The 27,973-nt window shown below is 42.8% G+C and overlaps 1 protein-coding gene across 3 annotated transcripts in view; it reads left to right on the top strand.

The window, feature by feature from the left end:
• LOC134927261 (uncharacterized) overlaps positions 1-27,973 on the top strand; it is a 989,775-nt gene that overhangs the window by 183,858 nt on the left and 777,944 nt on the right. For 2 of the 3 annotated variants that reach the window (XM_063921470.1, XM_063921469.1), the window contains exon 8: positions 25,452-25,520. In XM_063921470.1, coding sequence (XP_063777540.1) covers positions 25,452-25,520 — 69 coding nt within the window. Of the gene's footprint in view, positions 1-25,451; positions 25,521-26,472; positions 26,513-27,973 lie in introns of all 3 variants that reach the window. The other variant, XM_063921471.1, reaches the window with a different exon arrangement.

Here is a 27,973-nt window from a genome sequence, read left to right on the forward strand (position 1 = left end):
GTGGCGGGGGGGGGGGGGCAGTGATGGGGGAGTGAAGTTTCTACACTCCCCCCGTCACGCGGCTCCATTGAAGTGCAGGAAAATATGGACGAGATCGTCCATATTGGCCTGCATGCACAGCCGAAGGGGGACCAGCGATGAACGAGCGTGGGGCCGCGCATCGTTCATTGCTGGAGCCTCCACACTGAAAGATATGAACGAGTTCTCGTTCATTTATGAACGAGATCGTTCATATCTTTCAAACTAATCGGCATGTGTGTAGGGCCTATAACTCTCTCTGCACATGTTACATCTGTCCCACTTGCATGGTTTTTCCCAATTGATACATTTTTTGGTTCGCTAACAGCTCTGAATAAGGCCCATTATGCACAGGTATAAAGCTACTGTGAAAGCAGAGACCTATCCACTAAGGGATATGACTGGATACTGGGAAAACTTCCATTCTCAGTTCTGTGTCCAGTAACGCACACAGCCAGCTTCCCACATTTACACATTAACCTTTGTGTACAGTCATTTAGACTATGTATGTTGTTACATTGAGTCTGAGATGCTTTTAAGGCTTGCTTAATGCAGTTTGTTCTGCGCTGCAGATAGGGTTAATTAACCCTCCTGGAGAAAGCGCTGGCAGTACACGTGTATAGTGAATGCTCAATAGACACAGATGCAGCATGTACTATTGTCTGGTAACCATCCTTTGCCACATGCTCGGCCTGACTGTTCACTAAAATCATTATCATTTGCCCTTCCCCAAGCCGGTATCCGTGGTCTACATCTACCATGTAAAGGTCGACCACTAATGGTTGGCATGGACAATAGGTCAACATGTAAAAGGTCGACAGGTGCATGTCACTCAACACACACATGAATGACACTGCTTTTTTTTTTTTAGCATGTTAATCAATTTTTTCATACTTTACTATCCACGTGGATTGGGAATAGTAACATTGTCTGGAGCATGGTGAATGAAGCGATGCACTAAATGGGGCTCCACGTCCTTTGACGGCGAAAATGAAACAAAAAAACACCTTATAAAATGTTGTCGACCTTTGTGTCTCTACCTTTTTTCATGTTGACCTTGCCATGTGTCAACCTTTTGATTCTGTCGACCTTTTCTATTGTACTTTTGTAAAGTTGACTACTTCTTGTGTCGACCTTTTAACCCTGTTGACCTAATGCGTGTCAACCAATAGTAGTCGACTTAATGACTGTAGATCTTTGTAATGTAGATCTGATGATCATATCCACAGTGGGCACACTTCGGGTCACCGCCATGACCCTTTTCATGGTATGATCATGCCCCCTTCAGCAGTGTGCCACCACAAGCATCTATGATTGGGGCCCATAGATTCACATTTCTTTGTAATAGGCTCTGATAATTCTCATGGTGATCTTGGTCCAGGGTGATCTAATTATTTATTCTATTCAGGAAATTTTAGGTGCTCTGCGCACTGGTAGATATTTAAGAACGATATGGACGATAACAGTAAAAAATTACCAATATATAATTCAGTATGGAAGCACCGTCGATGAACAATGCGCGTCCCTGCAGTCTTTCATCGTTAATCTATCATCGTTTATCATTGCAAGCCAATGATATATGTGGATGATATCATTGTATGCAATGTGCAATATGCTCAAATCGTTCATACAAATCGTTCAGTGTGTACGCTCAAAATCGTTACTAAAAACTACCTGAAAAATCATTCATCACTCATATCCTTCATCGTGAAAATCGCTCAAATCTCTCAGTGCGTACGGCCCTTTAAGCCAATCCCAGAATCTGATGATAATTACAAGTTTTTAATCACGTAATATTAAAATGTGCATTCAAAGAGTACAGAGTTACTGTTAATGAATAAAAACGTCAGCACAGTACTTGGACACCCCCAATATAGATGGTGCCTTGTGCAGTTGCCCTTCCCACGTTGTCAGGTAACTCTTCCTGGCCTACGGTATATTATTTTAGTATTACTTACATTTGGTGTATGTTAAGTTCAGTTTTCCTTTCACAGATAATCAACAAGCAGTGATGCGTTTCATGTACAGATCATTTATAGTTGCAATACATGTACATATAGTAGGCAAATTATTTTTATGAATTTTAGGTCCTTAAATGTTTGTCGCACATAAGTGTAATCTATAAAGAAAAATACACATTTATTAAATTACTAGCTGGAGTACCCGGCTTTGCCCGGGATTTTAAGAATGTCTGTTTACAAAAACAAATGTAAATATTAAACACACAGTATAAATAACATTGTAGATAGCTGAGTACCGTGCTTCGCTATGGGATGAGGATGGTAAATTAGAATGATAGTTGTTCGTTAATTTACGTTGGTTGGAGATCTAGTATATAGGCATATGTTGCTTCCCTGACACACTTTGTGTAGTGGCCGGACCTCTTTTGTTCCCCCCAAGGAACCCTGCTCTTCCCACTGTACAACTCTCAGTCTGTGGCTTCCTGCTGCCTCCATTCCCCTCCTCACATCATGTCACTGCCCCTGTGAAATTATCGATTTTTTTACAGTTTCTTTTATAGCGCATCACATTATGTATCTCCTGATATACTCTGTGCTGCTGGGGGACTGTGCTACTTCCACTATATAACTCTGTGTGTGGGTTTGTGCTACCTGCATTCCCCTCCTCACATCATGTCACTGGCCCTGTTACATGCAGCCCTGTCATCACTGACATATCATGCATGTCCTGATATAGTGTGTGCTGCTGGGCCACCCCTAGGGGTGCTAGTGGTGTATTACCCCCACAGTGTTTGTTCCCAGAGTGTAAGTCATATGTGTTAGTGTTCACTCTAGAATCCGTGCCAGGCAGGGCGCCGGATCTAGAGGGGCACTAGCGTGCGCATGCGGCGAGAAGGGGGCACGGCCATGCAAAATAGGGGTGGGGTCATTGCGGGTACTAAAAGGGGGCGTAGGCGGCCAGCGGCGTCACTGTTGGGGGCGTGCCCAGCACGTAGGTGCTGGGCTTCCCCCAAGCACGCTCTCAGCGTGAATGGATGCCACGCGCATGCGCGCGCCATCTTTACACGGCTGTGAGGGCAGGAAGCGGGCGGCAGTTTTGGCAGGGTGCCGCAGAAAGGGCAGGGTGGGTTTTGCCCTTCAAAAATCGGGCAGGGCGCGGCACCCTGCTAAAACTGCCTAGCGTGAACACTATGTGTAGCAAGTTTGGTGTAAATTGCTTCAGGCATTCCAGAGTTATGTTGCCTGCTGAAAAACTCTGTGCTGCTGCCTCACCCCTAGGGGTGCAGGGGGTGTCTTACCCCCACAGTGTTTGTTCACAGCTTGTAAGTCATATGTGTACCAAGTTTGTTGTAAATTGCTCCAGACCTTCCACAGTTTTGCTGTATGTTGACATACTCTGTGCTGCTGTCCCACCCCTAGGGTGCTAGGGGTGTCTGACCCCCACAGTGTTTGTTTCCATAGTGAAAGTCATATGTGTACCAAGTTTGTTGTAAATTGATGCAGGCATTCCAGAGTTATGCTGTCTGCTGAAATACTCAGTGCTGTTGCCTCACCCCTAGGGGTGCTAGGGTCCCACAGTGTTTGTTGCCAGATTGTAAGGTAGATGTGTACCAATTTTTTAGTACATTGCTCCAGCAATTCCGGAGTTATGCTGTCTCCTGATATACTCTGTGCTGCTGTCTCCCCCTTAGGGGTACTAGGGATTTCTAATTGTTTTAGTTGCCCCCGCAGTGTTTTAATATGCTCGTATGTAAAATTTCACGATCTTCGCTTGTAAACTGTGGATTTGTATAGAAAGACAGAAGGACAAATATTCGCTTTTATATAGTAGATATTCCCAGCAATCTTAAAGGCTATCTAAATGTTTCCATCCCTCTTGAAAGGCGTGTTAGTATTTTTATACCGCGGCTAAGTGTGACCTGGATCGCTCACCTTCGCTGGTCCGTAATAATACCTTCCACATTGAACAGCACTAGAAATGTGAATTCACCTCTTGAAAATTGCACATCAAACGGCAAGTCCTTATTTTATACTTGAATGTCAGCCTCCTGCAGGTGTAAATTAAGTGCTTAAATTAAATGAAAGCCCATAGCGTTTAGTACCCAATTGTATCACATTTAGAGGAAGAAGAAAAAAAAGACCCTACAATGTTTTAGTACTTAACTATTTGAATGTTTACTTAACATCAAGTGGCCGAGGTTAAATATCACTGCACATGCGTTTTGTGTCTTACATTTAAAGAATGAAAATGGGTATGTCAACGGCTGTTAAAAAAAAATATGAGTGCCGTTGTCGGTTTAATATTATTAAAATCCTCTGAAGTCTGTAGTTGAAGCGAGTTTCCAGTGCTTTGACATTATGCAATACCATTGTGTATTTCTGCAGTACAGTATTTAAATCTGAATAGCATCTTTTTATAGCACTGACTCATTTGTAAAGATGCTTGAATACTGTCTAGACATTGGGTCTGCCACCATACTAGAATTACTCATAATCACAATTTTCAGTGCTTATATGCTAATTTATTAAGGGAATAAATAAATATATAAATATATATATACTCTCCCAATGATAGTCACTCCTGGACTGCCAATTCGGTGAAAAAAATCAAGGTGCTTTATTCAACGTTTCGGGGTACTGCCCCCCGTCATCAGGACCCGTCATATACACACACACACACACACACACACACACACACAGCGTCCGACTGAGACATTAAGGGCCCACCGGGGGAATACAGTGGTAGGGGGCCCATGTTTAGGGGTGTGACCAGTCTCCAGAGGAACTGTGGCCAGCCACATTGGTTTCCCTAACCATTAGAGAGTGAATGGGCGGGGACCCTTGAGATATATATATAGCACCAATACCCTTTGCTCCCTGGCTGGGAGTAGGATTGAGCAGCACAGAATTAACGTTTAATAAAGACTCTGGATACATGGACTTGCAGCGCAGGAATTGAATCCTGTTTTCATATATATATATATATATATATATAAATTCTATAAAATATAAAATTAAAAGTGGATAAATCAATGGGGCCAGATGGGATACACACAAGGATACTAAAAGAGCTTAAAAGATGTGCTGGTGGCACCATTAACAGAATTATTTAACCAGTCCGTAAATACAGGTGCCATTCCAGAGGACTGGAAAAGAACAAATGTAGTTCCACTGTACAAAAGTGGAAGCAAGGAAGAAGTAAGTAACTACAGACTAGTAAGCCTTACATCAGTAGTAGGGAAAGTAATGGAAAAACCACTAAAAGAAAGAGTTGTGGAATATCTTAAATCAAACAACTTACAGGATCCAAAACAGCATGGATTTACTGGTGGGAGATCATGCCAAACAAATCTTATTGACTTTTTTGACTCTGTGATGAAAATAATAGATCAAGGGGGAGCTGTAGATGTAGCATATCTAGACTTTAGTAAGGCATTTGACACTGTCCCACATCGCAGACTGCTAAATAAACGTGAAAGTGTGGGGGTGGATTATAAAATAGTTAAATGGATAAGAACCTGGTTGCAGGATAGGAAACAGACAGTTGTAGTCAATGGAGTGCAATCTATGGAGGGAAATGTTACCAGTGGAGTACCCCGGGGATCTGTACTCGGACCAGTTCTCTTTAATATCTTTGTTGGTGACATTGCAAATGGTATTGAAGGGAAAGTATGCCTTTTTGAAGATGATACAAAGATATGCAACAGGGTAGACACACCAGGAGGGGTAAAACAAATGATTGATGACCTAGCTAAGCTTGAAAAATGGTCAAGAACATGGCAACTACAGATTAATGCTAAAAAATGCAAAATCATGCACTTGGGTCTCAAAAACCCAAAAGCTAAATAGAGTATCAAGGGTACTATAATGGAAACTACTGAGGAGGAAAGGGATTTAGGAGTCACTATTTCAAGTGATTTAAAGGCAGGAAAGCAATGCAACAAAGCAATGAGAAAGGCATGTCAGATGCGTGGTTGCATAGGGAGAGGAATCAGTAGCAGGAAAAGAGAAGTAATAATGCCACTGTATAGGTCATTGGTGCGGCCTCATCTGGAATACTGTGTCCAGTTCTGGAGACCATATCTCCAGAAGGATATAAATACATTACAGAGTGTACAAAGAAGGGCAATTAAAATGGTGCATGGCCTACATCACAAAACTTACCCCGAAAGGCTAAAAGATCTTAACATGTATAGTATGGAGGAGAGAAGGGAAAGGGGAGACATGATAGAAACTTTCAAATATACCAAAGGTTTTAACAAAGTTCAGGAGGGAAACATTCGTCAAAGGAAGAGAAGTATTAGAACTCATGGACATACACTGAAACTGGAGGGAGGCAGGAAATTTAAGGAAAAATTATTTCACATAAAGGGTAGTGGATAAGTGGAATAGCCTCCCATCAGAGGTGGTAGAGGCTAAGACTGTAGAGCAATTTAAACATGCTTGGGATAGGCATATGAATATCCTTACAAAGAATTAAGGTTCAAAAAGGCTAAAAAAAGGGGGCAGACTAGATGGGCCAAGTGGCAAGTGGTTCTTATCTGCCATCAAATTCTATGTTTTTATATATATATATATATATATATATATATATACTGCTAGTGCATGCATGATACTGTAACAGGAATGCACTGTAGAAAATATACCACAGTCCTGTGCAGTATAATGTAACATAAATTTCTGTACCTTATAAATCAAGTGCACAGTTTGGAACCTGATCCCTAGAGGTGCACAATTCTGTTAGAGGAGAAATAATCCTCGCTAATTCGTATAGATATGGAACCCTCCAAAGGATAGTCAGTGGTGGCCCAGTATCTATGCAATAGCAGAGATCCTCTAACAGAATTGTACACCTTTAGTTGATCTACAAGGTACGTTTTCACATGAGCTTGTGGAGTCCTTTACCCATATGAATATCTCCAACATTGGAGCTTTTTGAAATCTGATGAGTTGATCTATGAGGCTGGATTGATATTACTACAGTAATCCTTAGTGACGTTGGAATTCTTCCTTCAAGCATCCTTGATTGATTGTCTGGGTTCATTCTAGTCTGTTGATCATACTTACCAACAATCAGAGATACACCCCTGATGAAGTCTTGGTACAAGACGAAACGCTTTGGGTTATCATACTTTTTTATCTGATGTTACTTCCGAATTTATAATAAGAAAGAAGAAGATTATTGTAAAGATCTACCTACACTCTTTTGCCTTCGTTAGGTCGATCAATGTGGGAGAACTACATTTTACTGTCGTTGTAATGTTATGGACATTCATTGTGCTAACGTACTGTTTTAAATACATTTTTATGAAGGAACAGTTGATCATTATGTTTTAAAGCTTGTTGACACTTAATTGTGAAACCATAAAAGGGTTTTCTTTCATATCAGGGGTTGATACAATCCTGGGGCGCCAATTCCTCTATTTTCACTCTATTCCTTATACTCAGTTCCTCCTAACAGGGAACTTAGTGGAATCAGGCAGCCAGTTTTAGAACCTTTTCATAAGTCTTTCCTTTACCAATTGAACAGCGCAGGAGGAGAGTATTTGTCTGTTATATATATATATATATATATATATATATACTTTAATACACACACACACATTGCCATATATAAAATGGGTGCAGTGTGTGTGGTGTACACGGGCCCCTGGGTCCAAGGGGGGCCACACCGTACACCCTGCACCAATGTTTATTTACATACCAGTCTGAAGTACCGTGTCGGTGCTGCAACAGATATTATCCGGGCAATGGTGCGGTGGCCATTATCCTGGTGAGTTGTGCATGCACAGTAAATACTAGTCACCGGGAACACGGTGGACGCTGTCTCTGTGTTGATATAGCCATTATTAACTCCAAACATGATGACAGTATCAAAATATCCTTATTATACTTCCATGTTGGATTGTAATCCAATTTATGGTAGCAATCGGTGTCAGCTAGCTGTCCATTAGCTTCGATCAGGGTTGGATTGGCCCACAGGGGTACAGGGGAAACCCCCCGGTAGGCTCCACTGCCTGGGAGCACACCTCCTCCTCTAGGGATCAGGTTCCAGACTGTGCACTTGAATTATACATTTACATTTGTTATCTTATACTGCATTAGACTATGGAGTATTTTCTATAGTGCATTACTGTTATTAATCTGGTACAGTATCATGCATGTACTAGCAGTATGTACTATATATAGTTATTAAGGGGCCCTGACCATGCACTATCTAATGGTTAGCCAAGCCTCTTTGGTGGCTGTCCACACCCTCAAACATTGGCCCATTCCACTATATCCCCCCGGCATCCCCTTCATGACCCAGTCTCACGCTTCGGTCACATAATCTTAGTTGACGATGACAGTACAGTACCTCCTTCTTCGTCAGCTGCCCTGCTCGCCAACACTTTGTCATAACATAGAGCTTATATTTTTGCTGTTTAAATGGCCACCATGCTGTGTCTGCAAAGTTTCTGACGACTGACCAGGCCCAGGCTCAGTTGAAACTTCTGTTGTTCACCTACCAGCCTGTATGTTTGCTATATATATATATATATATATATATATATATATATATATATATACAGAGAGAGATTTTTATACTTTAATATACGGTATGTAGATAAATATATATCTATATTAAAGTGTATATATATATATATCAAATACTTACATTTCTTTTCTATTACAGTAAGAGTTACTCCAGCTGTTTATTCAATTACTTATTTGATCGGTTCCTTATGTCAAAAAAATTAATTTAATGAAATTCTCCCCACTCCTCCATTTATATATCATTTTGCATATATATATATATATATACTGCTCAAAAAAATAAAGGGAACACTTAAACAACACAATGTAACTCCAAGTCAATCACACTTCTGTGAAATCAAACTGTCCACTTAGGAAGCAACACTGATTGACAATCAATTTCACATGTTGTTGTGCAAATGGAATAGACAACAGGTGGAAATTATAGGCAATTAGCAAGACACCCCCAATAAAGGAGTTGTTCTGCAGGTGGTGACCACAGACCACTTCTCAGCTCCTATGCTTTCTGGATGATGTTTTGGTCACTTTTGAAAGCCGGCGGTGCTTTCACTCTAGTGGTAGCATGAGACGGAGTCTACAACCCACACAAGTGGCTCAGGTAGTGCAGCTCATCCAGGATGGCACATCAATGCGAGCTGTGGCAAGAAGGTTTGCTGTGTCTGTCAGCGTAGTGTCCAGAGCATGGAGGCGCTACCAGGAGACAGGCCAGTACATCAGGAGACGTGGAGGAGGCCATAGGAGGGCAACAACCCAGCAGCAGGACCGCCTTTGTGCAAGGAGGAACAGGAGGAGCACTGCCAGAGCCCTGCAAAATGACCTCCAGCAAGCCACAAATGTGCATGTGTCTACTCAAACGATCAGAAACAGACTCCATGAGGGTGGTATGAGGGCCCGATGTCCACAGGTGGGGGTTGTGCTTACAGCCCAACACTGTGCAGGACGTTTGGCATTTGCCAGAGAACACCAAGATTGGCAAATTCGCCACTGGCGCCCTGTGCTCTTCACAGATAAAAGCAGGTTCTCACTGAGCACATGTGACAGACGTGACAGAGTCTGGAGACGCCAAGGAGAACGTTTTGCTGCCTGCAACATCCTCCAGCATGACCGGTTTGGCAGTGGGTCAGTAATGGTGAGGGGTGGCATTTCTTTGGGGGGCCGCACAGCCCTCCATGTGCTCGCCAGAGGTAGCCTGACTGCCATTAGGTACCGAGATGAGATCCTCAGACCCCTTGTGAGACCATATGCTGGTGCGGTTGGCCCTGGGTTCCTCCTAATGCAAGACAATGCTAGACCTCATGTGGCTGGAGTGTGTTAGCAGTTCCTGCAAGACGAAGGCATTGATGCTATGGACTGGCCCGCCCGTTCCCCAGACCTGAATCCAGTTGAGCACATCTGGGACATCATGTCTCGCTCCATCCACCAACGCTACGTTGCACCACAGACTGTTCAGGAGTTAGCGGATGCTTTAGTCCAGGTCTGGGAGGAGATCCCTCAGGAGACCATCCGCCACCTCATCAGGAGCATGCCCAGGCGTTGTAGGGAGGTCATACAGGCCTGGAAACTGACACTGCGGTTGGCAGTGTGCAGCACTATGTCACTTTATTCATTCCCATGAAGAAGATAGTCGAAACAGCTGTCGGAATGTTAAGTACTCATTGATTTATTTACATGCTGCTATCACCATGTGTGCAATATGCTTGCTGCCTTCTTTTTTTAAGAAAAACCAATTTTTTTTGCTGAATAAGTAAAACACTTCTTTGCATTCAAGCTGTGTGCTGGTTTATCTGGGTCTAATCGCTCTGGTGGTTATCCTTGGAACTTTTTTATATATATATATATATATATATATATATATATATATATATATATATATATAATGTTCTAGTTTCATCGTTCAGCCTGGTGATCCATGCACAAGCACCTATTTTAGAGTCTCATATCTTTCAGTGAGTTATTGATCACCAGTGAAAGCAATTTCCTATTGTTTTAGGGCTTTTTATGGATGACCTTTTTAGTGAATTTGAATGTTCCTTCCAGGTATATATATATCCCTACCACTAAGTGGGAGTGTTATATTGTCCAAGTCCTTGGTGGATGAAATGGTGATTTCAACTTTTATCACTAGGATCAGGTCCTCAGTAGATGGATTGGTAATTCCAATCGTCTGATTTTATGTAAAATCGTCATAATACCCCTGAAGAAGTCATCGTGACGAAACGCATAGGGTTCACCAATCTACAACATACCATGTCTCTGTATCGTCTCACCCAGAGCTCACACCTTTGCTAAGGTGAGGGTGGGACTTATTAACAACTTCTGTACATAGACATGTCCATTGTAATATTGTTGTAAAGACAAATTTTATATATTAGCTATATATAATTTTAAAGATATACATTGTATCAATAAAACAATGTCTGACTATTATTATTTTCTTGGGTAATATTTTTTGGTGAGATGGTTCATTTCAGGTATCCTAAATTTATTCAACTATCAAAGACCCTTGGAACATCTAATATCCGGAATAGTCCACATATTTTTTGTCTTTGTCATTTGTATAGGTTCTCACTAACAGGGGTTCCATCTTTAAGTGCTGCTTTATTATAGCGCAAAAAATTAGTATTGTTTGTCTCTATATATATATATATATATATATATATATATATATAGATATATATTTACTTTAATTTATATATAGTTATCAAATTCTTAAATTTATTTTCTATTACAGGAAGAATTACTCCAGCCGTTTATTCAATTACTTATTCGATTGGTTCCTTATGTCAAGAAAATGAATTTAATGAAATTCTTCCCACTCCTCCATTCATACAGTATATAATTTTGCATATATATATATATATATATATATATACACATACAATGTTCAAGTCTCATCGTTCAGACTTTGTAACAACTTCAACCTTCTGAAATTACCGAGCTCTTCTTGCCATAATGACCCGCAGTGCTGAGTGGATGCATTCTGCTTCGTACAACACTTTCTAGTCATAACCTGTTTACCACCAACCTTATGTTTCCTTCCCAAGTGTCCCATCAACAGAGTCGTCTGCTCGTTTTGCTTCTACTGATTTCCGAATATTTATTTTTCCAATTCAGACTTGAGTTCCCTGATGCACTGGAAATATTAGCTTAGCATTTGTTCAGGGTTTTTTTACACTTACCCTGGAAGAGTGAGCAAGAGTCCAGCACATAACGTTTAAACGTTGCTACATTAAAATAGCTACATAAATCAGCTTGAGAATAGCGGATATGGTTTATAGTAAGAGGTGCGAATGAAAAATAGACAGTCTGATGAAATGACACGCTCTAAGGTTATGTAAAGCAACTTTCAATGTTGGTTATACAGACCACGTAAATACCTGCAGAGGCTGTCATCATGGTTCAGTTTTGCAGTTTGGTCATATCCATAGTGTAACCCTTCCGCTACAGCCAGACACTCTGGGGCAGATTTACTATCCTTTGAGTTTGCAACGTTTTTCAAATGCAATAGTAATTTAGCATTAAATACTATTGTACTTTGAAATCCATCCATCAAGGCCACTGATTACCTGCGGCTTTGTAAAGCCAACGAATAGTAAATCTACTCATACTCTGCAGTAAACTCCTGATTGGAACAAAGGCAATTAAAGGAAGAGGGTCCTAGGTAGTTGGAATGGCGACTGAGTAGTTAACCATTGTTGGTACCATCAGTGCTTAAAATTTCTGGAATTAAATCATTGATGGAGGGCGATTGATGCTTTGTGTCATCAGTGAATTGCAGCATGGATGGCCATCCTTGCCGTGAAGCACGGTAGGCCAATCTGGTACAGAAGTGGGACTTATCGATATATTCAAGGGCAGGTCTAAGCATAGTGCCCCCCTTCAATGTAAAAAACAAAAACAAACCATCGCTAAGAGGATATCATTGATGGTGAACTGTCAGATCTTTGCCATTGATGGCAAGACCATTGCACATTGGTGGGAAACCATTGGTGGTTGCTAGCCATAAATTATTCATGGCCATCTTTACTAGGTAGGCTCTGGAATGAGAGGTGAGCTCTGTAAGGTGCTACAAAAAAGTTATGTATCGGACTCCCAAGTACAAGGTTGTGCCTATCTAACAAGACAACTTTCTATATAGGGAAGTAACATATAGTTCAGCAGTTTACATAATGCAGATGCAGGTGGTCATTCTTTAATTTACCGTGATGGCCGGGATGTACCTATGGAACAGTCTGGTGAAGACAGTTCATTATCTGTAACATCACTAATTTCTCATTGTGCGCAGGAAACTTTGTATTGTCTGGCTAATGTATTAGATAGGTATGCGTATAGGCAAAAATCTCGCCAAATTGAAGTCCCTTCGTTCAATAATTATTGATTAGTGTAATGATGATTTTAAGTGTCACTGTGTCTATTATTATATAGATTACACATTAAATATTATGTTAGTATGAGGAAGGGAGAAGAAAGTCAGGCTTCCAGCTGCAAATGATTGCTCTAAACTCTGTCTATGAAGTCTCTGGAACAGGCCTTAGGCAGCCTTTGGTGTAGACAAGTATACTGTAGATTTAGTTTTTTATCTGTATATAAGAATAATGCAACCAGACTGTTTGTACTCAGGTAGAAATTGACAACAAAATTATTTTGGTGAATTGTTTTACTATATTCAGCATCTCCTGTAATCATGTGCAAGTGAGTGATGATCAATGCGTCGAAGATTCATGCAGAATATATATATATATATATATATATATATATGTTTATGTGTGTGTGTGTGTGTGTATGTATATATATATATATATATATATATATATATATGTGTGTGTGTGTGTATGTGTATATATATATATATATATATATACATACAGATGGGTCCACATTTATCTTGACCTTTAATAGGATTAACTAAGACTGCCAAATCGGATTTAATCCCCTGCTGTAATGACTTATTCCCCTGCTGTATTGTTCTCTGTATTGTATTGCAGCTGAGAACGATAGATTAAGGGTTTATGCTAATAAATCATGTTGTGCTTAGGCGCAGAAAACTAGTCAAGATGACCATGGACCTATCTGTATATATAAACTAGAGATGAGCGGGTTCGGTTTCTTTGAATCCGAACCCGCACGAACTTCACTTTTTTTTTCACGGGTCCGAGCGACTCGGATCTTCCCGCCTTGCTCGGTTAACCCGAGCGCGCCCGAACGTCATCATGACGCTGTCGGATTCTCGCGAGGCTCGGATTCTATCGCGAGACTCGGATTCTATATAAGGAGCCGCGCGTCGCCGCCATTTTCACACGTGCATTGAGATTGATAGGGAGAGGACGTGGCTGGCGTCCTCTCCATTTAGAATAGATTAGATTTAGAAGAGAGAGAGAGAGAGAGATTGCTGTGATACTGTAGATTAGAAGAGAGTGCAGAGTGCAGACAGAGTTTAGTGACTGACGACCACAGTGACCAGTGACCACCAGAGACAGTGCAGTTGTTTGTTTTATTTAATATATCCGTTCTCTGCCTGAAAAAAACGATACACAGTCACACAGTGACTCAGTCTGTGTGCACTGCTCAGCCCAGTGTGCTGCACATCAATGTATTGTATATAAAGCTTATAATTGTGGGGGAGACTGGGGAGCACTGCAGGTTGTTATAGCAGGAGCCAGGAGTACATGATAAATAATATTATATTAAAATTAAACAGTGCACACTTTTGCTGCAGGAGTGCCACTGCCAGTGTGACTAGTGGTGACCAGTGCCTGACCACCAGTATATTAGTAGTATTGTATACTATCTCTTTATCAACCAGTCTATATTAGCAGCAGACACAGTACAGTGCGGTAGTTCACGGCTGTGGCTACCTCTGTGTCGGCACTCGGCAGGCAGTCCGTCCATCCATAATTGTATTATATACCACCTAACCGTGGTTTTTTTTTTCTTTCTTTATACCGTCGTCATAGTCATACTAGTTGTTACGAGTATACTACTATCTCTTTATCAACCAGTGTACAGTGCGGTAGTTCACGGCTGTGGCTACCTCTGTGTCGGAACTCGGCAGGCAGTCCGTCCATCCATAATTGTATTATAATATATACCACCTAACCGTGGTTTTTTTTTCGTTCTTTATACCGTCGTCATACTAGTTGTTACGAGTATACTACTATCTCTTTATCAACCAGTGTACAGTGCGGTAGTTCACGGCTGTGGCTACCTCTGTGTCGGAACTCGGCAGGCAGTCCGTCCATCCATAATTGTATTATAATATATACCACCTAACCGTGGTTTTTTTTTCGTTCTTTATACCGTCGTCATACTAGTTGTTACGAGTATACTACTATCTCTTTATCAACCAGTGTACAGTGCGGTAGTTCACGGCTGTGGCTACCTCTGTGTCGGCACTCGGCAGGCAGTCCGTCCAACCATAATTGTATTATATACCACCTAACCGTGGTTTTTTTTTCATTCTTTATACCGTCGTCATACTAGTTGTTACGAGTATACTACTATCTCTTTATCAACCAGTGTACAGTGCGGTAGTTCACGGCTGTGGCTACCTCTGTGTCGGCACTCGGCAGGCAGTCCGTCCAACCATAATTGTATTATATACCACCTAACCGTGGTTTTTTTTTCATTCTTTATACCGTCGTCATACTAGTTGTTACGAGTATACTACTATCTCTTTATCAACCAGTGTACAGTGCGGTAGTTCACGGCTGTGGCTACCTCTGTGTCGGCACTCGGCAGCCCGTCCATAATTGTATATACCAGTGACCTAACCGTGGTTTTTTTTTCTTTCTTTATACATACATACTAGTTACGAGTATACTATCTCTTTATCAACCAGTCTATATATTAGCAGCAGACACAGTACAGTGCGGTAGTTCACGGCTGTGGCTACCTCTGTGTCGGCACTCGGCAGCCCGTCCATAATTGTATATACCACCTAACCGTGGTTTTTTTTTCTTTCTTTATACATACATACTAGTTACGAGTATACTATCTCTTTATCAACCAGTCTATATATTAGCAGCAGACACAGTACAGTGCGGTAGTTCACGGCTGTGGCTACCTCTGTGTCGGCACTCGGCAGCCCGTCCATAATTGTATATACCAGTGACCTAACCGTGGTTTTTTTTTCTTTCTTTATACATACATACTAGTTACGAGTATACTATCTCTTTATCAACCAGTCTATATATTAGCAGCAGACACAGTACAGTGCGGTAGTTCACGGCTGTGGCTACCTCTGTGTCGGCACTCGGCAGCCCGTCCATAATTGTATATACCAGTGACCTAACCGTGGTTTTTTTTTCTTTCTTTATACATACATACTAGTTACGAGTATACTATCTCTTTATCAACCAGTCTATATATTAGCAGCAGACACAGTACAGTGCGGTAGTTCACGGCTGTGGCTACCTCTGTGTCGGCACTCGGCAGCCCGTCCATAATTGTATATACCAGTGACCTAACCGTGGTTTTTTTTTCTTTCTTTATACATACATACTAGTTACGAGTATACTATCTCTTTATCAACCAGTCTATATATTAGCAGCAGACACAGTACAGTGCGGTAGTTCACGGCTGTGGCTACCTCTGTGTCGGCACTCGGCAGCCCGTCCATAATTGTATATACCAGTGACCTAACCGTGGTTTTTTTTTCTTTCTTTATACATACATACTAGTTACGAGTATACTATCTCTTTATCAACCAGTCTATATATTAGCAGCAGACACAGTACAGTGCGGTAGTTCACGGCTGTGGCTACCTCTGTGTCGGCACTCGGCAGCCCGTCCATAATTGTATATACCAGTGACCTAACCGTGGTTTTTTTTTCTTTCTTTATACATACATACTAGTTACGAGTATACTATCTCTTTATCAACCAGTCTATATATTAGCAGCAGACACAGTACAGTGCGGTAGTTCACGGCTGTGGCTACCTCTGTGTCGGCACTCGGCAGCCCGTCCATAATTGTATACTAGTATCCAATCCATCCATCTGCATTGTTTACCTGAGGTGCCTTTTAGTTGTGCCTATTAAAATATGGAGAACAAAAATGTTGAGGGTCCAAAATTAGGGAAAGATCAAGATCCACTTCCACCTCGTGCTGAAGCTGCTGCCACTAGTCATGGCCGAGACGATGAAATGCCAGCAACGTCGTCTGCCAAGGCCGATGCCCAATGGCATAGTACAGAGCATGTCAAAACCAAAACACCAAATATCAGTAAAAAAAGGACTCCAAAACCTAAAATAAAATTGTCGGAGGAGAAGCGTAAACTTGCCAATATGCCATTTACCACACGGAGTGGCAAGGAACGGCTGAGGCCCTGGCCTATGTTCATGGCTAGTGGTTCAGCTTCACATGAGGATGGAAGCACTCAGCCTCTCGCTAGAAAACTGAAAAGACTCAAGCTGGCAAAAGCACCGCAAAGAACTGTGCGTTCTTTGAAATCCCAAATCCACAAGGAGAGTCCAATTGTGTCGGTTGCGATGCCTGACCTTCCCAACACTGGACGTGAAGAGCATGCGCCTTCCACCATTTGCACGCCCCCTGCAAGTGCTGGAAGGAGCACCCGCAGTCCAGTTCCTGATAGTCAGATTGAAGATGTCAGTGTTGAAGTACACCAGGATGAGGAGGATATGGGTGTTGCTGGCGCTGGGGAGGAAATTGACCAGGAGGATGCTGATGGTGAGGTGGTTTGTTTAAGTCAGGCACCCGGGGAGACACCTGTTGTCCGTGGGAGGAATATGGCCGTTGACATGCCAGGTGAAAATACCAAAAAAATCAGCTCTTCGGTGTGGAGGTATTTCACCAGAAATGCGGACAACAGGTGTCAAGCCGTGTGTTCCCTTTGTCAAGCTGTAATAAGTAGGGGTAAGGACGTTAACCACCTCGGAACATCCTCTCTTATACGTCACCTGCAGCGCATTCATAATAAGTCAGTGACAAGTTCAAAAACTTTGGGTGACAGCGGAAGCAGTCCACTGACCAGTAAATCCCTTCCTCTTGTAACCAAGCTCACGCAAACCACCCCACCAACTCCCTCAGTGTCAATTTCCTCCTTCCCCAGGAATGCCAATAGTCCTGCAGGCCATGTCACTGGCAAGTCTGACGAGTCCTCTCCTGCCTGGGATTCCTCCGATGCATCCTTGCGTGTAACGCCTACTGCTGCTGGCGCTGCTGTTGTTGCCGCTGGGAGTCGATGGTCATCCCAGAGGGGAAGTCGTAAGCCCACTTGTACTACTTCCAGTAAGCAATTGACTGTTCAACAGTCCTTTGCGAGGAAGATGAAATATCACAGCAGTCATCCTACTGCAAAGCGGATAACTGAGTCCTTGACAACTATGTTGGTGTTAGACGTGCGTCCGGTATCCGCCGTCAGTTCACAGGGAACTAGACAATTTATTGAGGCAGTGTGCCCCCGTTACCAAATACCATCTAGGTTCCACTTCTCTAGGCAGGCGATACCGAGAATGTACACGGACGTCAGAAAAAGACTCACCAGTCTCCTAAAAAATGCAGTTGTACCCAATGTCCACTTAACCACGACAGGGGCGTGCAAGAGATGCTGTCGGTGGCCAGAAAAATTGCGGGACACTTTCGGCGTACAGGCACCACGTACAGAAGACTGGAGCACCACCAAAAACTACTTAACCTGCCCTGCCATCATCTGAAGCAAGAAGTGGTAACGAGGTGGAATTCAACCCTCTATATGCTTCAGAGGTTGGAGGAGCAGCAAAAGGCCATACAAGCCTATACAATTGAGCACGATATAGTAGGTGGAATGCACCTGTCTCAAGCGCAGTGGAGAATGATTTCAACGTTGTGCAAGGTTCTGATGCCCTTTGAACTTGCCACACGTGAAGTCAGTTCAGACACTGCCAGCCTGAGTCAGGTCATTCCCCTCATCAGGCTTTTGCAGAAGAAGCTGGAGACATTGAAGGAGGAGCTAACACGGAGCGATTCCGCTAGGCATGTGGGACTTGTGGATGGAGCCCTTAATTCGCTTAACAAGGATTCACGGGTGGTCAATCTGTTGAAATCAGAGCACTACATTTTGGCCACCGTGCTCGATCCTAGATTTAAAGCCTACCTTGGATCTCTCTTTCCGGCAGACACAAGTCTGCTGGGGTTGAAAGACCTGCTGGTGACAAAATTGTCAAGTCAAGCGGAACGCGACCTGTCAACATCTCCTCCTTCACATTCTCCCGCAACTGGGGGTGCGAGGAAAAGGCTCAGAATTCCGAGCCCACCCGCTGGCGGTGATGCAGGGCAGTCTGGAGCGACTGCTGATGCTGACATCTGGTCCGGACTGAAGGACCTGACAACGATTACGGACATGTCGTCTACTGTCACTGCATATGATTCTCTCAACATTGATAGAATGGTGGAGGATTATATGAGTGACCGCATCCAAGTAGGCACGTCACACAGTCCGTACTTATACTGGCAGGAAAAAGAGGCAATTTGGAGGCCCTTGCACAAACTGGCTTTATTCTACCTAAGTTGCCCTCCCACAAGTGTGTACTCCGAAAGAGTGTTTAGTGCCGCCACTCACCTTGTCAGCAATCGGCGTACGAGGTTACATCCAGAAAATGTGGAGAAGATGATGTTCATTAAAATGAATTATAATCAATTCCTCCGCGGAGACATTGACCAGCAGCAATTGCCTCCACAAAGTACACAGGGAGCTGAGATGGTGGATTCCAGTGGGGACGAATTGATAATCTGTGAGGAGGGGGATGTACACGGTGATATATCGGAGGGTGAAGATGAGGTGGACATCTTGCCTCTGTAGAGCCAGTTTGTGCAAGGAGAGATTAATTGCTTCTTTTTTGGGGGGGGTCCAAACCAACCCGTCATATCAGTCACAGTCGTGTGGCAGACCCTGTCACTGAAATGATGGGTTGGTTAAAGTGTGCATGTCCTGTTTTGTTTATACAACATAAGGGTGGGTGGGAGGGCCCAAGGATAATTCCATCTTGCACCTCTTTTTTCTTTTCTTTTTCTTTGCATCATGTGCTGATTGGGGAGGGTTTTTTGGAAGGGACATCCTGCGTGACACTGCAGTGCCACTCCTAAATGGGCCCGGTGTTTGTGTCGGCCACTAGGGTCGCTAATCTTACTCACACAGTCAGCTACCTCATTGCGCCTCTTTTTTTCTTTGCGTCATGTGCTGTTTGGGGAGGGTTTTTTGGAAGGGACATCCTGCGTGACACTGCAGTGCCACTCCTAGATGGGCCCGGTGTTTGTGTCGGCCACTAGGGTCGCTAATCTTACTCACACAGCTACCTCATTGCGCCTCTTTTTTTCTTTGCGTCATGTGCTGTTTGGGGAGGGTTTTTTGGAAGGGACATCCTGCGTGACACTGCAGTGCCACTCCTAGATGGGCCCGGTGTTTGTGTCGGCCACTAGGGTCGCTAATCTTACTCACACAGTCAGCTACCTCATTGCGCCTCTTTTTTTCTTTGCGTCATGTGCTGTTTGGGGAGGGTTTTTTGGAAGGGCCATCCTGCGTGACACTGCAGTGCCACTCCTAGATGGGCCCGGTGTTTGTGTCGGCCACTAGGGTCGCTAATCTTACTCACACAGTCGGCTACCTCATTGCGCCTCTTTTTTTCTTTGCGTCATGTGCTGTTTGGGGAGGGTTTTTTGGAAGGGCCATCCTGCGTGACACTGCAGTGCCACTCCTAGATGGGCCCGGTGTTTGTGTCGGCCACTAGGGTCGCTAATCTTACTCACACAGCTACCTCATTGCGCCTCTTTTTTTCTTTGCGTCATGTGCTGTTTGGGGAGGGTTTTTTGGAAGGGACATCCTGCGTGACACTGCAGTGCCACTCCTAGATGGGCCCGGTGTTTGTGTCGGCCACTAGGGTCGCTTATCTTACTCACACAGCGACCTCGGTGCAAATTTTAGGACTAAAAATAATATTGTGAGGTGTGAGGTATTCAGAATAGACTGAAAATGAGTGTAAATTATGGTTTTTGAGGTTAATAATACTTTGGGATCAAAATGACCCCCAAATTCTATGATTTAAGCTGTTTTTTAGTGTTTTTGGAAAAAAACACCCGAATCCAAAACACACCCGAATCCGACAAAAATAATTCGGTGAGGTTTTGCCAAAACGCGTTCGAACCCAAAACACGGCCGCGGAACCGAACCCAAAACCAAAACACAAAACCGAAAAATTTCAGGCGCTCATCTCTAATATAAACGATGTTAAATAGTCCGGCACTCACTGTATATCAAGTTGAAATCCCCAGGTGCCCTCCCCCAGGTCAAATAAATAGAAGAAAGAAACAGCGGCACTCCAGGTCTTGTGTCATCAAAGAGTGTTGTATTAAGGCATTAGTGACAATGCATAGACCACCGATTCGAGGCCCGTAGCCCCTTTGTCAAGGTGAACAACCATGTTCACCTTGACAAAGGGGCTACGGGCCCTGAAACGGTTAACCTCCAGTTCTCCATCGTTTCTGGTAATTGTTCAGTCCCCTTTGGGACACCACCAGGGAATATTGAATATCGGATTTTTGTTGTTTTTAATTCATGTCAATTTATGTTAATTGTTATTAAATTTTACTGTGCTACACATGAAATTTTATGCTTTTTTTCCCACATGTGGAGTGAATAATCAGCAAAAACTCGATGTGGATGAAAATATTCATGGAACAATCTTAAGGAATGTATAGATTTATCATTTATTTTTCATGTGTGATGGTAGCACCACAATAGGAGGCGCCCATTTGAGCACAATCAGTCTTTTCACGCCTTCCTGAAACGTTGGTCTGTGCATTGTCACAAATGCCTTAATACAATACTCTTTGATGACACAAGACCTGGAGTGCCACTGTTTCTTTCTTTTATATATATATATATATATATATATATAAACCAGCGCTTGCTGTATAGACTTCTGATGATGGACAGTATGTTATGAAACAAGACCATTTATTAAAACATAATCAGTAATTATAAATTCTAGCTTAAAATATCAGCGTCATATATGTTTTGGCCCCCATCCACTAGTGCAGTATGGCCACTTTTCATCAGATTCCGAGCTTTGGGAACGAGGATCAGATGAAAAGTGTCACATCGCATGTAATTTTCCTCCGACTCCGACTCGAGGTGCATTCCCATGCTCCTCGGATCGGAGTCGCAGATCGTCGTGGCTGCCTATCCTGATCCTCGGATAGCTCGGAGGAGTCACTTGACTGGCACCTTGGACACACCCATCCACATGCCCAGCAGCAGCAGCAGTGGAGGATAAATTGGATGCAATATATCGGATTTAAAAAAAAAACCACTCAAGTAGCAAATCGTAATCGCAGGATTCCCGGGAAGCGGCTGAGCAGATGGGGGGTAAATCAGATCCGACTTGTAGTTTAGATAAGTCTCACTAGTGGATAAGGGCCTTTACACAAACAATTCTGTACTCAATAGCCACTGGAAAGTTCATATTACTTTCGCTATTAGATTTGAGGTCCTATTCCAATAGTATCTCTTAGTGTCCATATGCTGCAAATAATAAACAGTTTTACCAAATGTAGGCAATTCCCAATGATCTCTCAGTATACTCTGTCAGATGCTGTTGCTATGGGAAACACCCACACGGTGTCGGCAGCAGATGCTGATTAGAATCCAAGTTGCAAAGTAATCCCCAGATATCTCTCAGAAAAGTCTGTGAGATGTTTCTGTGGGGAACCTCTGCAGGTTTTAGCAACTGGGAACGTGGTCTCCAACAGAGCAGGGAGTTGGTCCAGCTTGTATCCAACTAGTGTGTATTGAAATCCAAGTGTCATATATGACCCAACGCGTTTCCCTGAGCAACAAACTCCTAGCTTCCTCAGGAGCAAAGATTCATACAGAGTCAGTGCACTCTGTTTATTGATCACAGTGCCTCCACCATTTATCGCTCAGCATATCAACCATGTTGACAGTCAGAGCAAAGCTGTGGACCCTGAAGACTAGGGGCTAAGGGGGATATTTACTAAGTAGTGATAAAAGTGGAAAAGGGAGCCAGTGGAGAAGTTGGCCATGGCAACCAATCAGCATTGACAAAATATTTATAATTTGCATACTATAAAAGTATACAGAGCAGCTGATTGGTTGCCATAGACAACTTCTCCACTGGCTCACTTTTCCACTTTTATCACTGCTTAGTACATGTCCCCCTTAATTTGCTAAACAGCACTTTTGGTTTTCTGGCGGTTTTCCAACCTGACCGCTAACTAAAGCCAAAACCAAAGAGGGTTCACTCTTTAGAATCTTGACACACCATTTATGTTTTAGGCTATGCAAAAAATAGCCTAGGAACCCTTGATTTATCAAGCAGCGGTATTAAAAACCGCTGGCAAACCTGCCCCAAAAGGAATGACTAGGCTCAGACGGGCGTGATTCGCAGGGAAAATTAATTTATTTTAAAAGGCAAGATTGATTGACATGGATATTATTCCAGTTGGACTATGGAGAATGATGTTCTTCTGCCCCTGGTGACACTCCTATCACGAAGTTTCAGCAAAGCAGGTGGCTCACACCTGGGCAACTGCCGCTTGATACATACATTCACAGAAGGTGGGTAGACAAAAAATACAGAGACCTTCTTTCTAACATATTTACTAGTTAGATAGAATATTTTATGTTAGATGAGCTGATTTTCTTTTGATTCTTCCTCCAAATCAATAGAGATTGACTCTGCTTTTGTAAGTTATATTTTTATTCATTTCAGCATCAATAGGTCGGCCGGGGCAAAACATGTAACAACAATCGCAGCCTTTGAATATGCTGTAATAACATAGCAAAATCATGTCTTGTTTTTGCCAATGTATACATGATATGACCTTCAGACTATTGGTATTGTATTTCACTTGAAGTGTTACACTTTTGCCTTTTGTTACGTAGAATGTAAAATTCCAAGTATTGGGGAAAAACGGTTGTGTTTATCATTCTTAAATGTGACAAGGTGGTTTCTTACGTCACTGCTAGATTCCCCAAGCAGTTCCCTAGTGGAGCGACCAGGACATGTGATCATTTGGGCACCTAATCGAGCAGTTTCGTTCCCAGTTGGCCTTGCTTCTAGCTTACTGCTCAGTCTCTAAGCCAGAGGTTCTCAAACTCGGTCCTCAGGACCCCACACAGTGCATGTTTTGCAGGTCTCCTCACAGAATCGCAAGTGAAATAATTAGCTCCACCCCTGTGGACCTTTTAAAATGTGTCAGTGAGTAATTAATACACCTGTGCACCTGCTGGGTTACCTGCAAAACATGCACTGTGTGGGCTCCCGAGGACCGAGTTTGAGAACCTCTGCTCTAAGCTTTTGAATGCTGATAATAAAGGCTATGAAGCATTGGCTCAGGATCTGGACTCTGGTAATCAGAGACCTTAGAGAATCACACCTCATTGCATGGCCAAATGGGCGTGCCTTTGTTCCCCACCGAGTCTAGTCAGCTTTTCTGGGCCCACTACCACCATGGTCCATACATCATTCTGAACCTGTTCGAGGTACTGGGTCACCTGAGTCAGAAAATAAGGCTGCCTTGGTAATCAAGAGTTAAACATAATCCCAGTATCCTCACTGTAGTCTTATGTCTTTTGCTGGCACCAATATAGAGTGAGAGCGAACACTATCAAGGTTATTCTGCAGAGATAAGCCGCGTTGTTATATCGCTTATTTGAATCACCCGCTAGCTATATCCGCTTTATTCATGTTCTGGTGATGTAGCAGCAATAACACAGAATCAGTGCAAGTAAAACAATGTCCCTGACTACCAAAATGATACCAATGTGCAGAGGCCATGACATCATGTAAGGGGGGCATAGTAAGTAATATACATTGTATATTAATTATATGCAGACTTAGGGGGGTATTCAATTGTTTGAAAAGTCAGTTGGGAGTCTGTTTTTTCCTGTCTATTAGATAAGAAAAAAAACAGAAACCCAACCGACTTTTTTTAAACAATTGAATATCCCCCTAAAGGGCCCTACACACTGGCCGACATGACTGCACGATATAAACGATCTCGTTCATTAATGAACAAGATAACTTTCATATCGTGCAGTGTGGAGGCTCCAGCGATGAACGATGCGCGGCCCCGCGCTCGTTCATCGCTGGTCCCCCGTCGGCTGTACATGCAGGCCAATATGGACGCTCTCGTCCATATTTGCCTGCACTTCAATGCAGCCGGGTGACGGGGGGAGTGAAGAAACTTTACTCCCCCCGTCACTGCCCCCCCCGCCGCCGGGTCGCCCGACGGCCGTATCCGCCGTCGGGCAGCTCGGCGGCGGATCGGCCAGTGTGTAGGGCGCATTAGAGTGGTGGTGTCACTTTGTGATGTTAGGGTTTTGCCATTGCTCTGTGTTCTGCAGACGTTTATATGAGAAAGGGTTACACAGGAACGTTACACTTTATGTACAACACAGCCTCAATAAAAAAGAAGGGAAAAGGTTTAAGCGATTCCCTATTGACCATATGCAAATAAACAGCTTTGTTTCAGGTCAAATCACTGTGTGCTTTAACTGCTTTGTGAAGCTTAATAGTCCCTCTTACCCTTTTCATTGTTTTTCAGAAAGACTATGTGCATAGGACATGACCTGCTGAGCAGAAACCTAGCAATCCTGCAACCATACAACATGTCCCAAAAACCTGAAAGCCTTCCTAAATGCTTTGGCGTGAGATTGTGTCTCAGTGCCGAGCCTCTTTGTGCCCACAATACCCAATGCATAAAAGTGAAGGATAATGGGGCTTATTCTATTCATTTCAATCATATAGTAATCTTGCCTTAAAAAGTACCGTAACGCTACTGTATGTGCAGGCTACATTAACGTGGCCAGTTTAGTGTGTACACTTTATCACCGCGTAGTGTTACTTGTTACGTTAATTGACAGTGTTATGCATGCATTTCACATTGTTTATTAAAAGCCATTTTTCTTTCTCCTAGTCTGTGTTTCCTCCATACGAATCCCGCATCACGACTGCCAAGTTACTTATAGAAGCTGAAGAATTTGAGGTAGGAATATATTAATACATATTATTATTATTATATTTTTTCTGTTGTATTACCTTGGGATTTTGGATTCTTTTGTGCTACAGTACGAAGATGATATTTCATAATTACTCTGAACTTTTCCATGCTTTTGAAATGTCAATTTAGATGATAGCACCTATAAAGCACAGCAAGTGTTTCATTATCCCTGTATGTCATATGGCCCCTGAGGAGGTAAGGATGTGACGGAACGGCACGGATCTCCCACCGTTCCATGTCCTATTCAGCCGCCATGTGACATTAAAAAAAAGAAAGAAAAAAAAAAGCTTTTTAAAATCTATAGAGGAAACTATTTAGTCTTCCAGCTCAGAATTAATACCCGGCTAGATTTTCATCCTATCCATCACATTGCGGCACACAGATACTAAAGAGTCTAAAGTGTTATAGGTAAACAAAGCTTCAAAGAGAATGTCTGTCTGTTTGTTATATTTTATCAAGTAATATGGCTAAGTAGAAAGTGGGATTGCTTTGATGTCGGCTTATCCATGTAAATTTACTGCAAAATGCAAAACCCTCTACTTGATAAGTGCACATTATTTAGTGATGCTCTTATTCTGTCTGCTCTCATGTTCTGAATAGTAATATCCACTATTGTCTTGTTCACCTCCGCAGGATGAATATCTTTGTATTTTGCTTTGTATGTTTTCTTTTTTTTCCTACCAGCAGTATTGTAAAGAGCTGGGAAAGGTATAATTTGTGTACTGCAGTGTGGAATTGCTCTATATACTCAGAAACAATAATGGCTAATACTTCATTATCTTTAAGAGCCTGGAACATTACTTATTTTGAAAACAATGTTCTTTTGAAGATGTTGTTGAGGCTGAATAAACTCACATTGCGAGTGGTTTTAAAAGATGTTGATTGCTAAAGTTAAACAGAAGTCTATACAATTGCTATTATTTATGTCACCCCCTAGTTAAAAGTTAGACGATTTGCATTTGCTGCCTTGTTGAAAAGTAAGTATATGGTGCATTTCGTTTCTAAGGCGTATATTTCTAAAAATAATGATCTTCCCATGAAGATGGTGGTTTGGTAGATTCTATTGAGATTTTGGCTCTTTAATCTGTTTCAAAGAGGCTGTAACGGTACGTTTTAATAATATAGCATATTGAAACACTATTGCACACGAAGTTTATAATATCCTAAAAATAAGTTTCATGTCAAAAGGACTGCAAGAATAATGGCAAGAAGACTACTAGTTGCTGTAGGATAGAATAATATTAAATGCCCTAGTGGCTGATCACTGCGTCTGCCCCAAGTTCATAGGGGTATATTCAATTAGGGTCGGATCCATTCCGACATGCATTTGTCGGAATGGATCCGACAACCCCTATTCAATCTCATCTCAATTCGACTTCAAAAAAGTCGAATTGAGATGAGGGACCGGAGAGGGGGGAGACCAGCGGGGACAGCCGAGGGCAGACAGAGGAGAGCAGCGCTACAGAAGGATGTCTCACAGCCGCCTGACCTCACGGCAGTGTCCACCCGGCTCCAGCAAGCGTGACCTCACTTGCTGGAGCCGGGTGGACGCTGACGTGAGCGGCGCAGCTGTGAGACATCCTGATGCAGCGCTGTGCTGTAGCGCTGCTCTCCCCTGTATGCCCGCGGCTGTCCCCCCCCCTCCCTGCGCCCCCCCCTCCTCCTCTGGGTCCCACATCTCAGTCCGACATTTTTTTATGTCGGACAGAGATGGTCAGAAACGGGGCCAAATCCTGTCGAATTTGGCCCCGTTTCACTCAAAAGTACGTGAATCGGCAGCTATACCGCCCATTCACGTACTATTCGACAAGTCGAATTCCACGACTTGTCGAATAAAAACTGCAGGGATTGATTAGGTCGAATCATGATTTGACCTTAAAAAGTCAAAAACTGCCGTCTTTTCGACAGACGCCAGTTTTTGACACTAATTGAATATACCCCATAGTCATAAAAAAACAACTTTAATACTCTCTATATAAAGGAAGGCACACAGGGGATTTAAGGGAGGAGAGGGTTACATGCTCGCCACCTCTTCTCTGGCAATGTAGTAGAGTCAAATGTGCAGGTCTCTGAGAACATGGCTGGATCTTCTCTACTGTGTATGTACAAATCTCTGGGAAAATGGCCGCTCCACCATTTTTGCAGTGATTTATGCTGGTCTGCAGTGCTGGATGACGTGGCATTGAAATTGGTCTTTATTATTTAAGTAAAATAGCATGATGGTGGAAGTAGGAACGGACAGCTGATCAGTGAAACCACTTGACCTAACACATGCTCCCTTCAAACAACATTTGCATGGGTCAATACTCTAACAACATTTGCACAGAAGTGAGAGGTCTCCAACTACCCTACTATGCAAGTCCTGGGAAGGAGAGGGGAGGTTTGCCCCTGACCCTTGACCCCTGTAGAATGTACTGTCATTCTTTCCCGCCAACCGC

Source organism: Pseudophryne corroboree, chromosome 5 (assembly GCF_028390025.1).
Source record: "Pseudophryne corroboree isolate aPseCor3 chromosome 5, aPseCor3.hap2, whole genome shotgun sequence".
NCBI lineage: Eukaryota > Metazoa > Chordata > Amphibia > Anura > Myobatrachidae > Pseudophryne > Pseudophryne corroboree.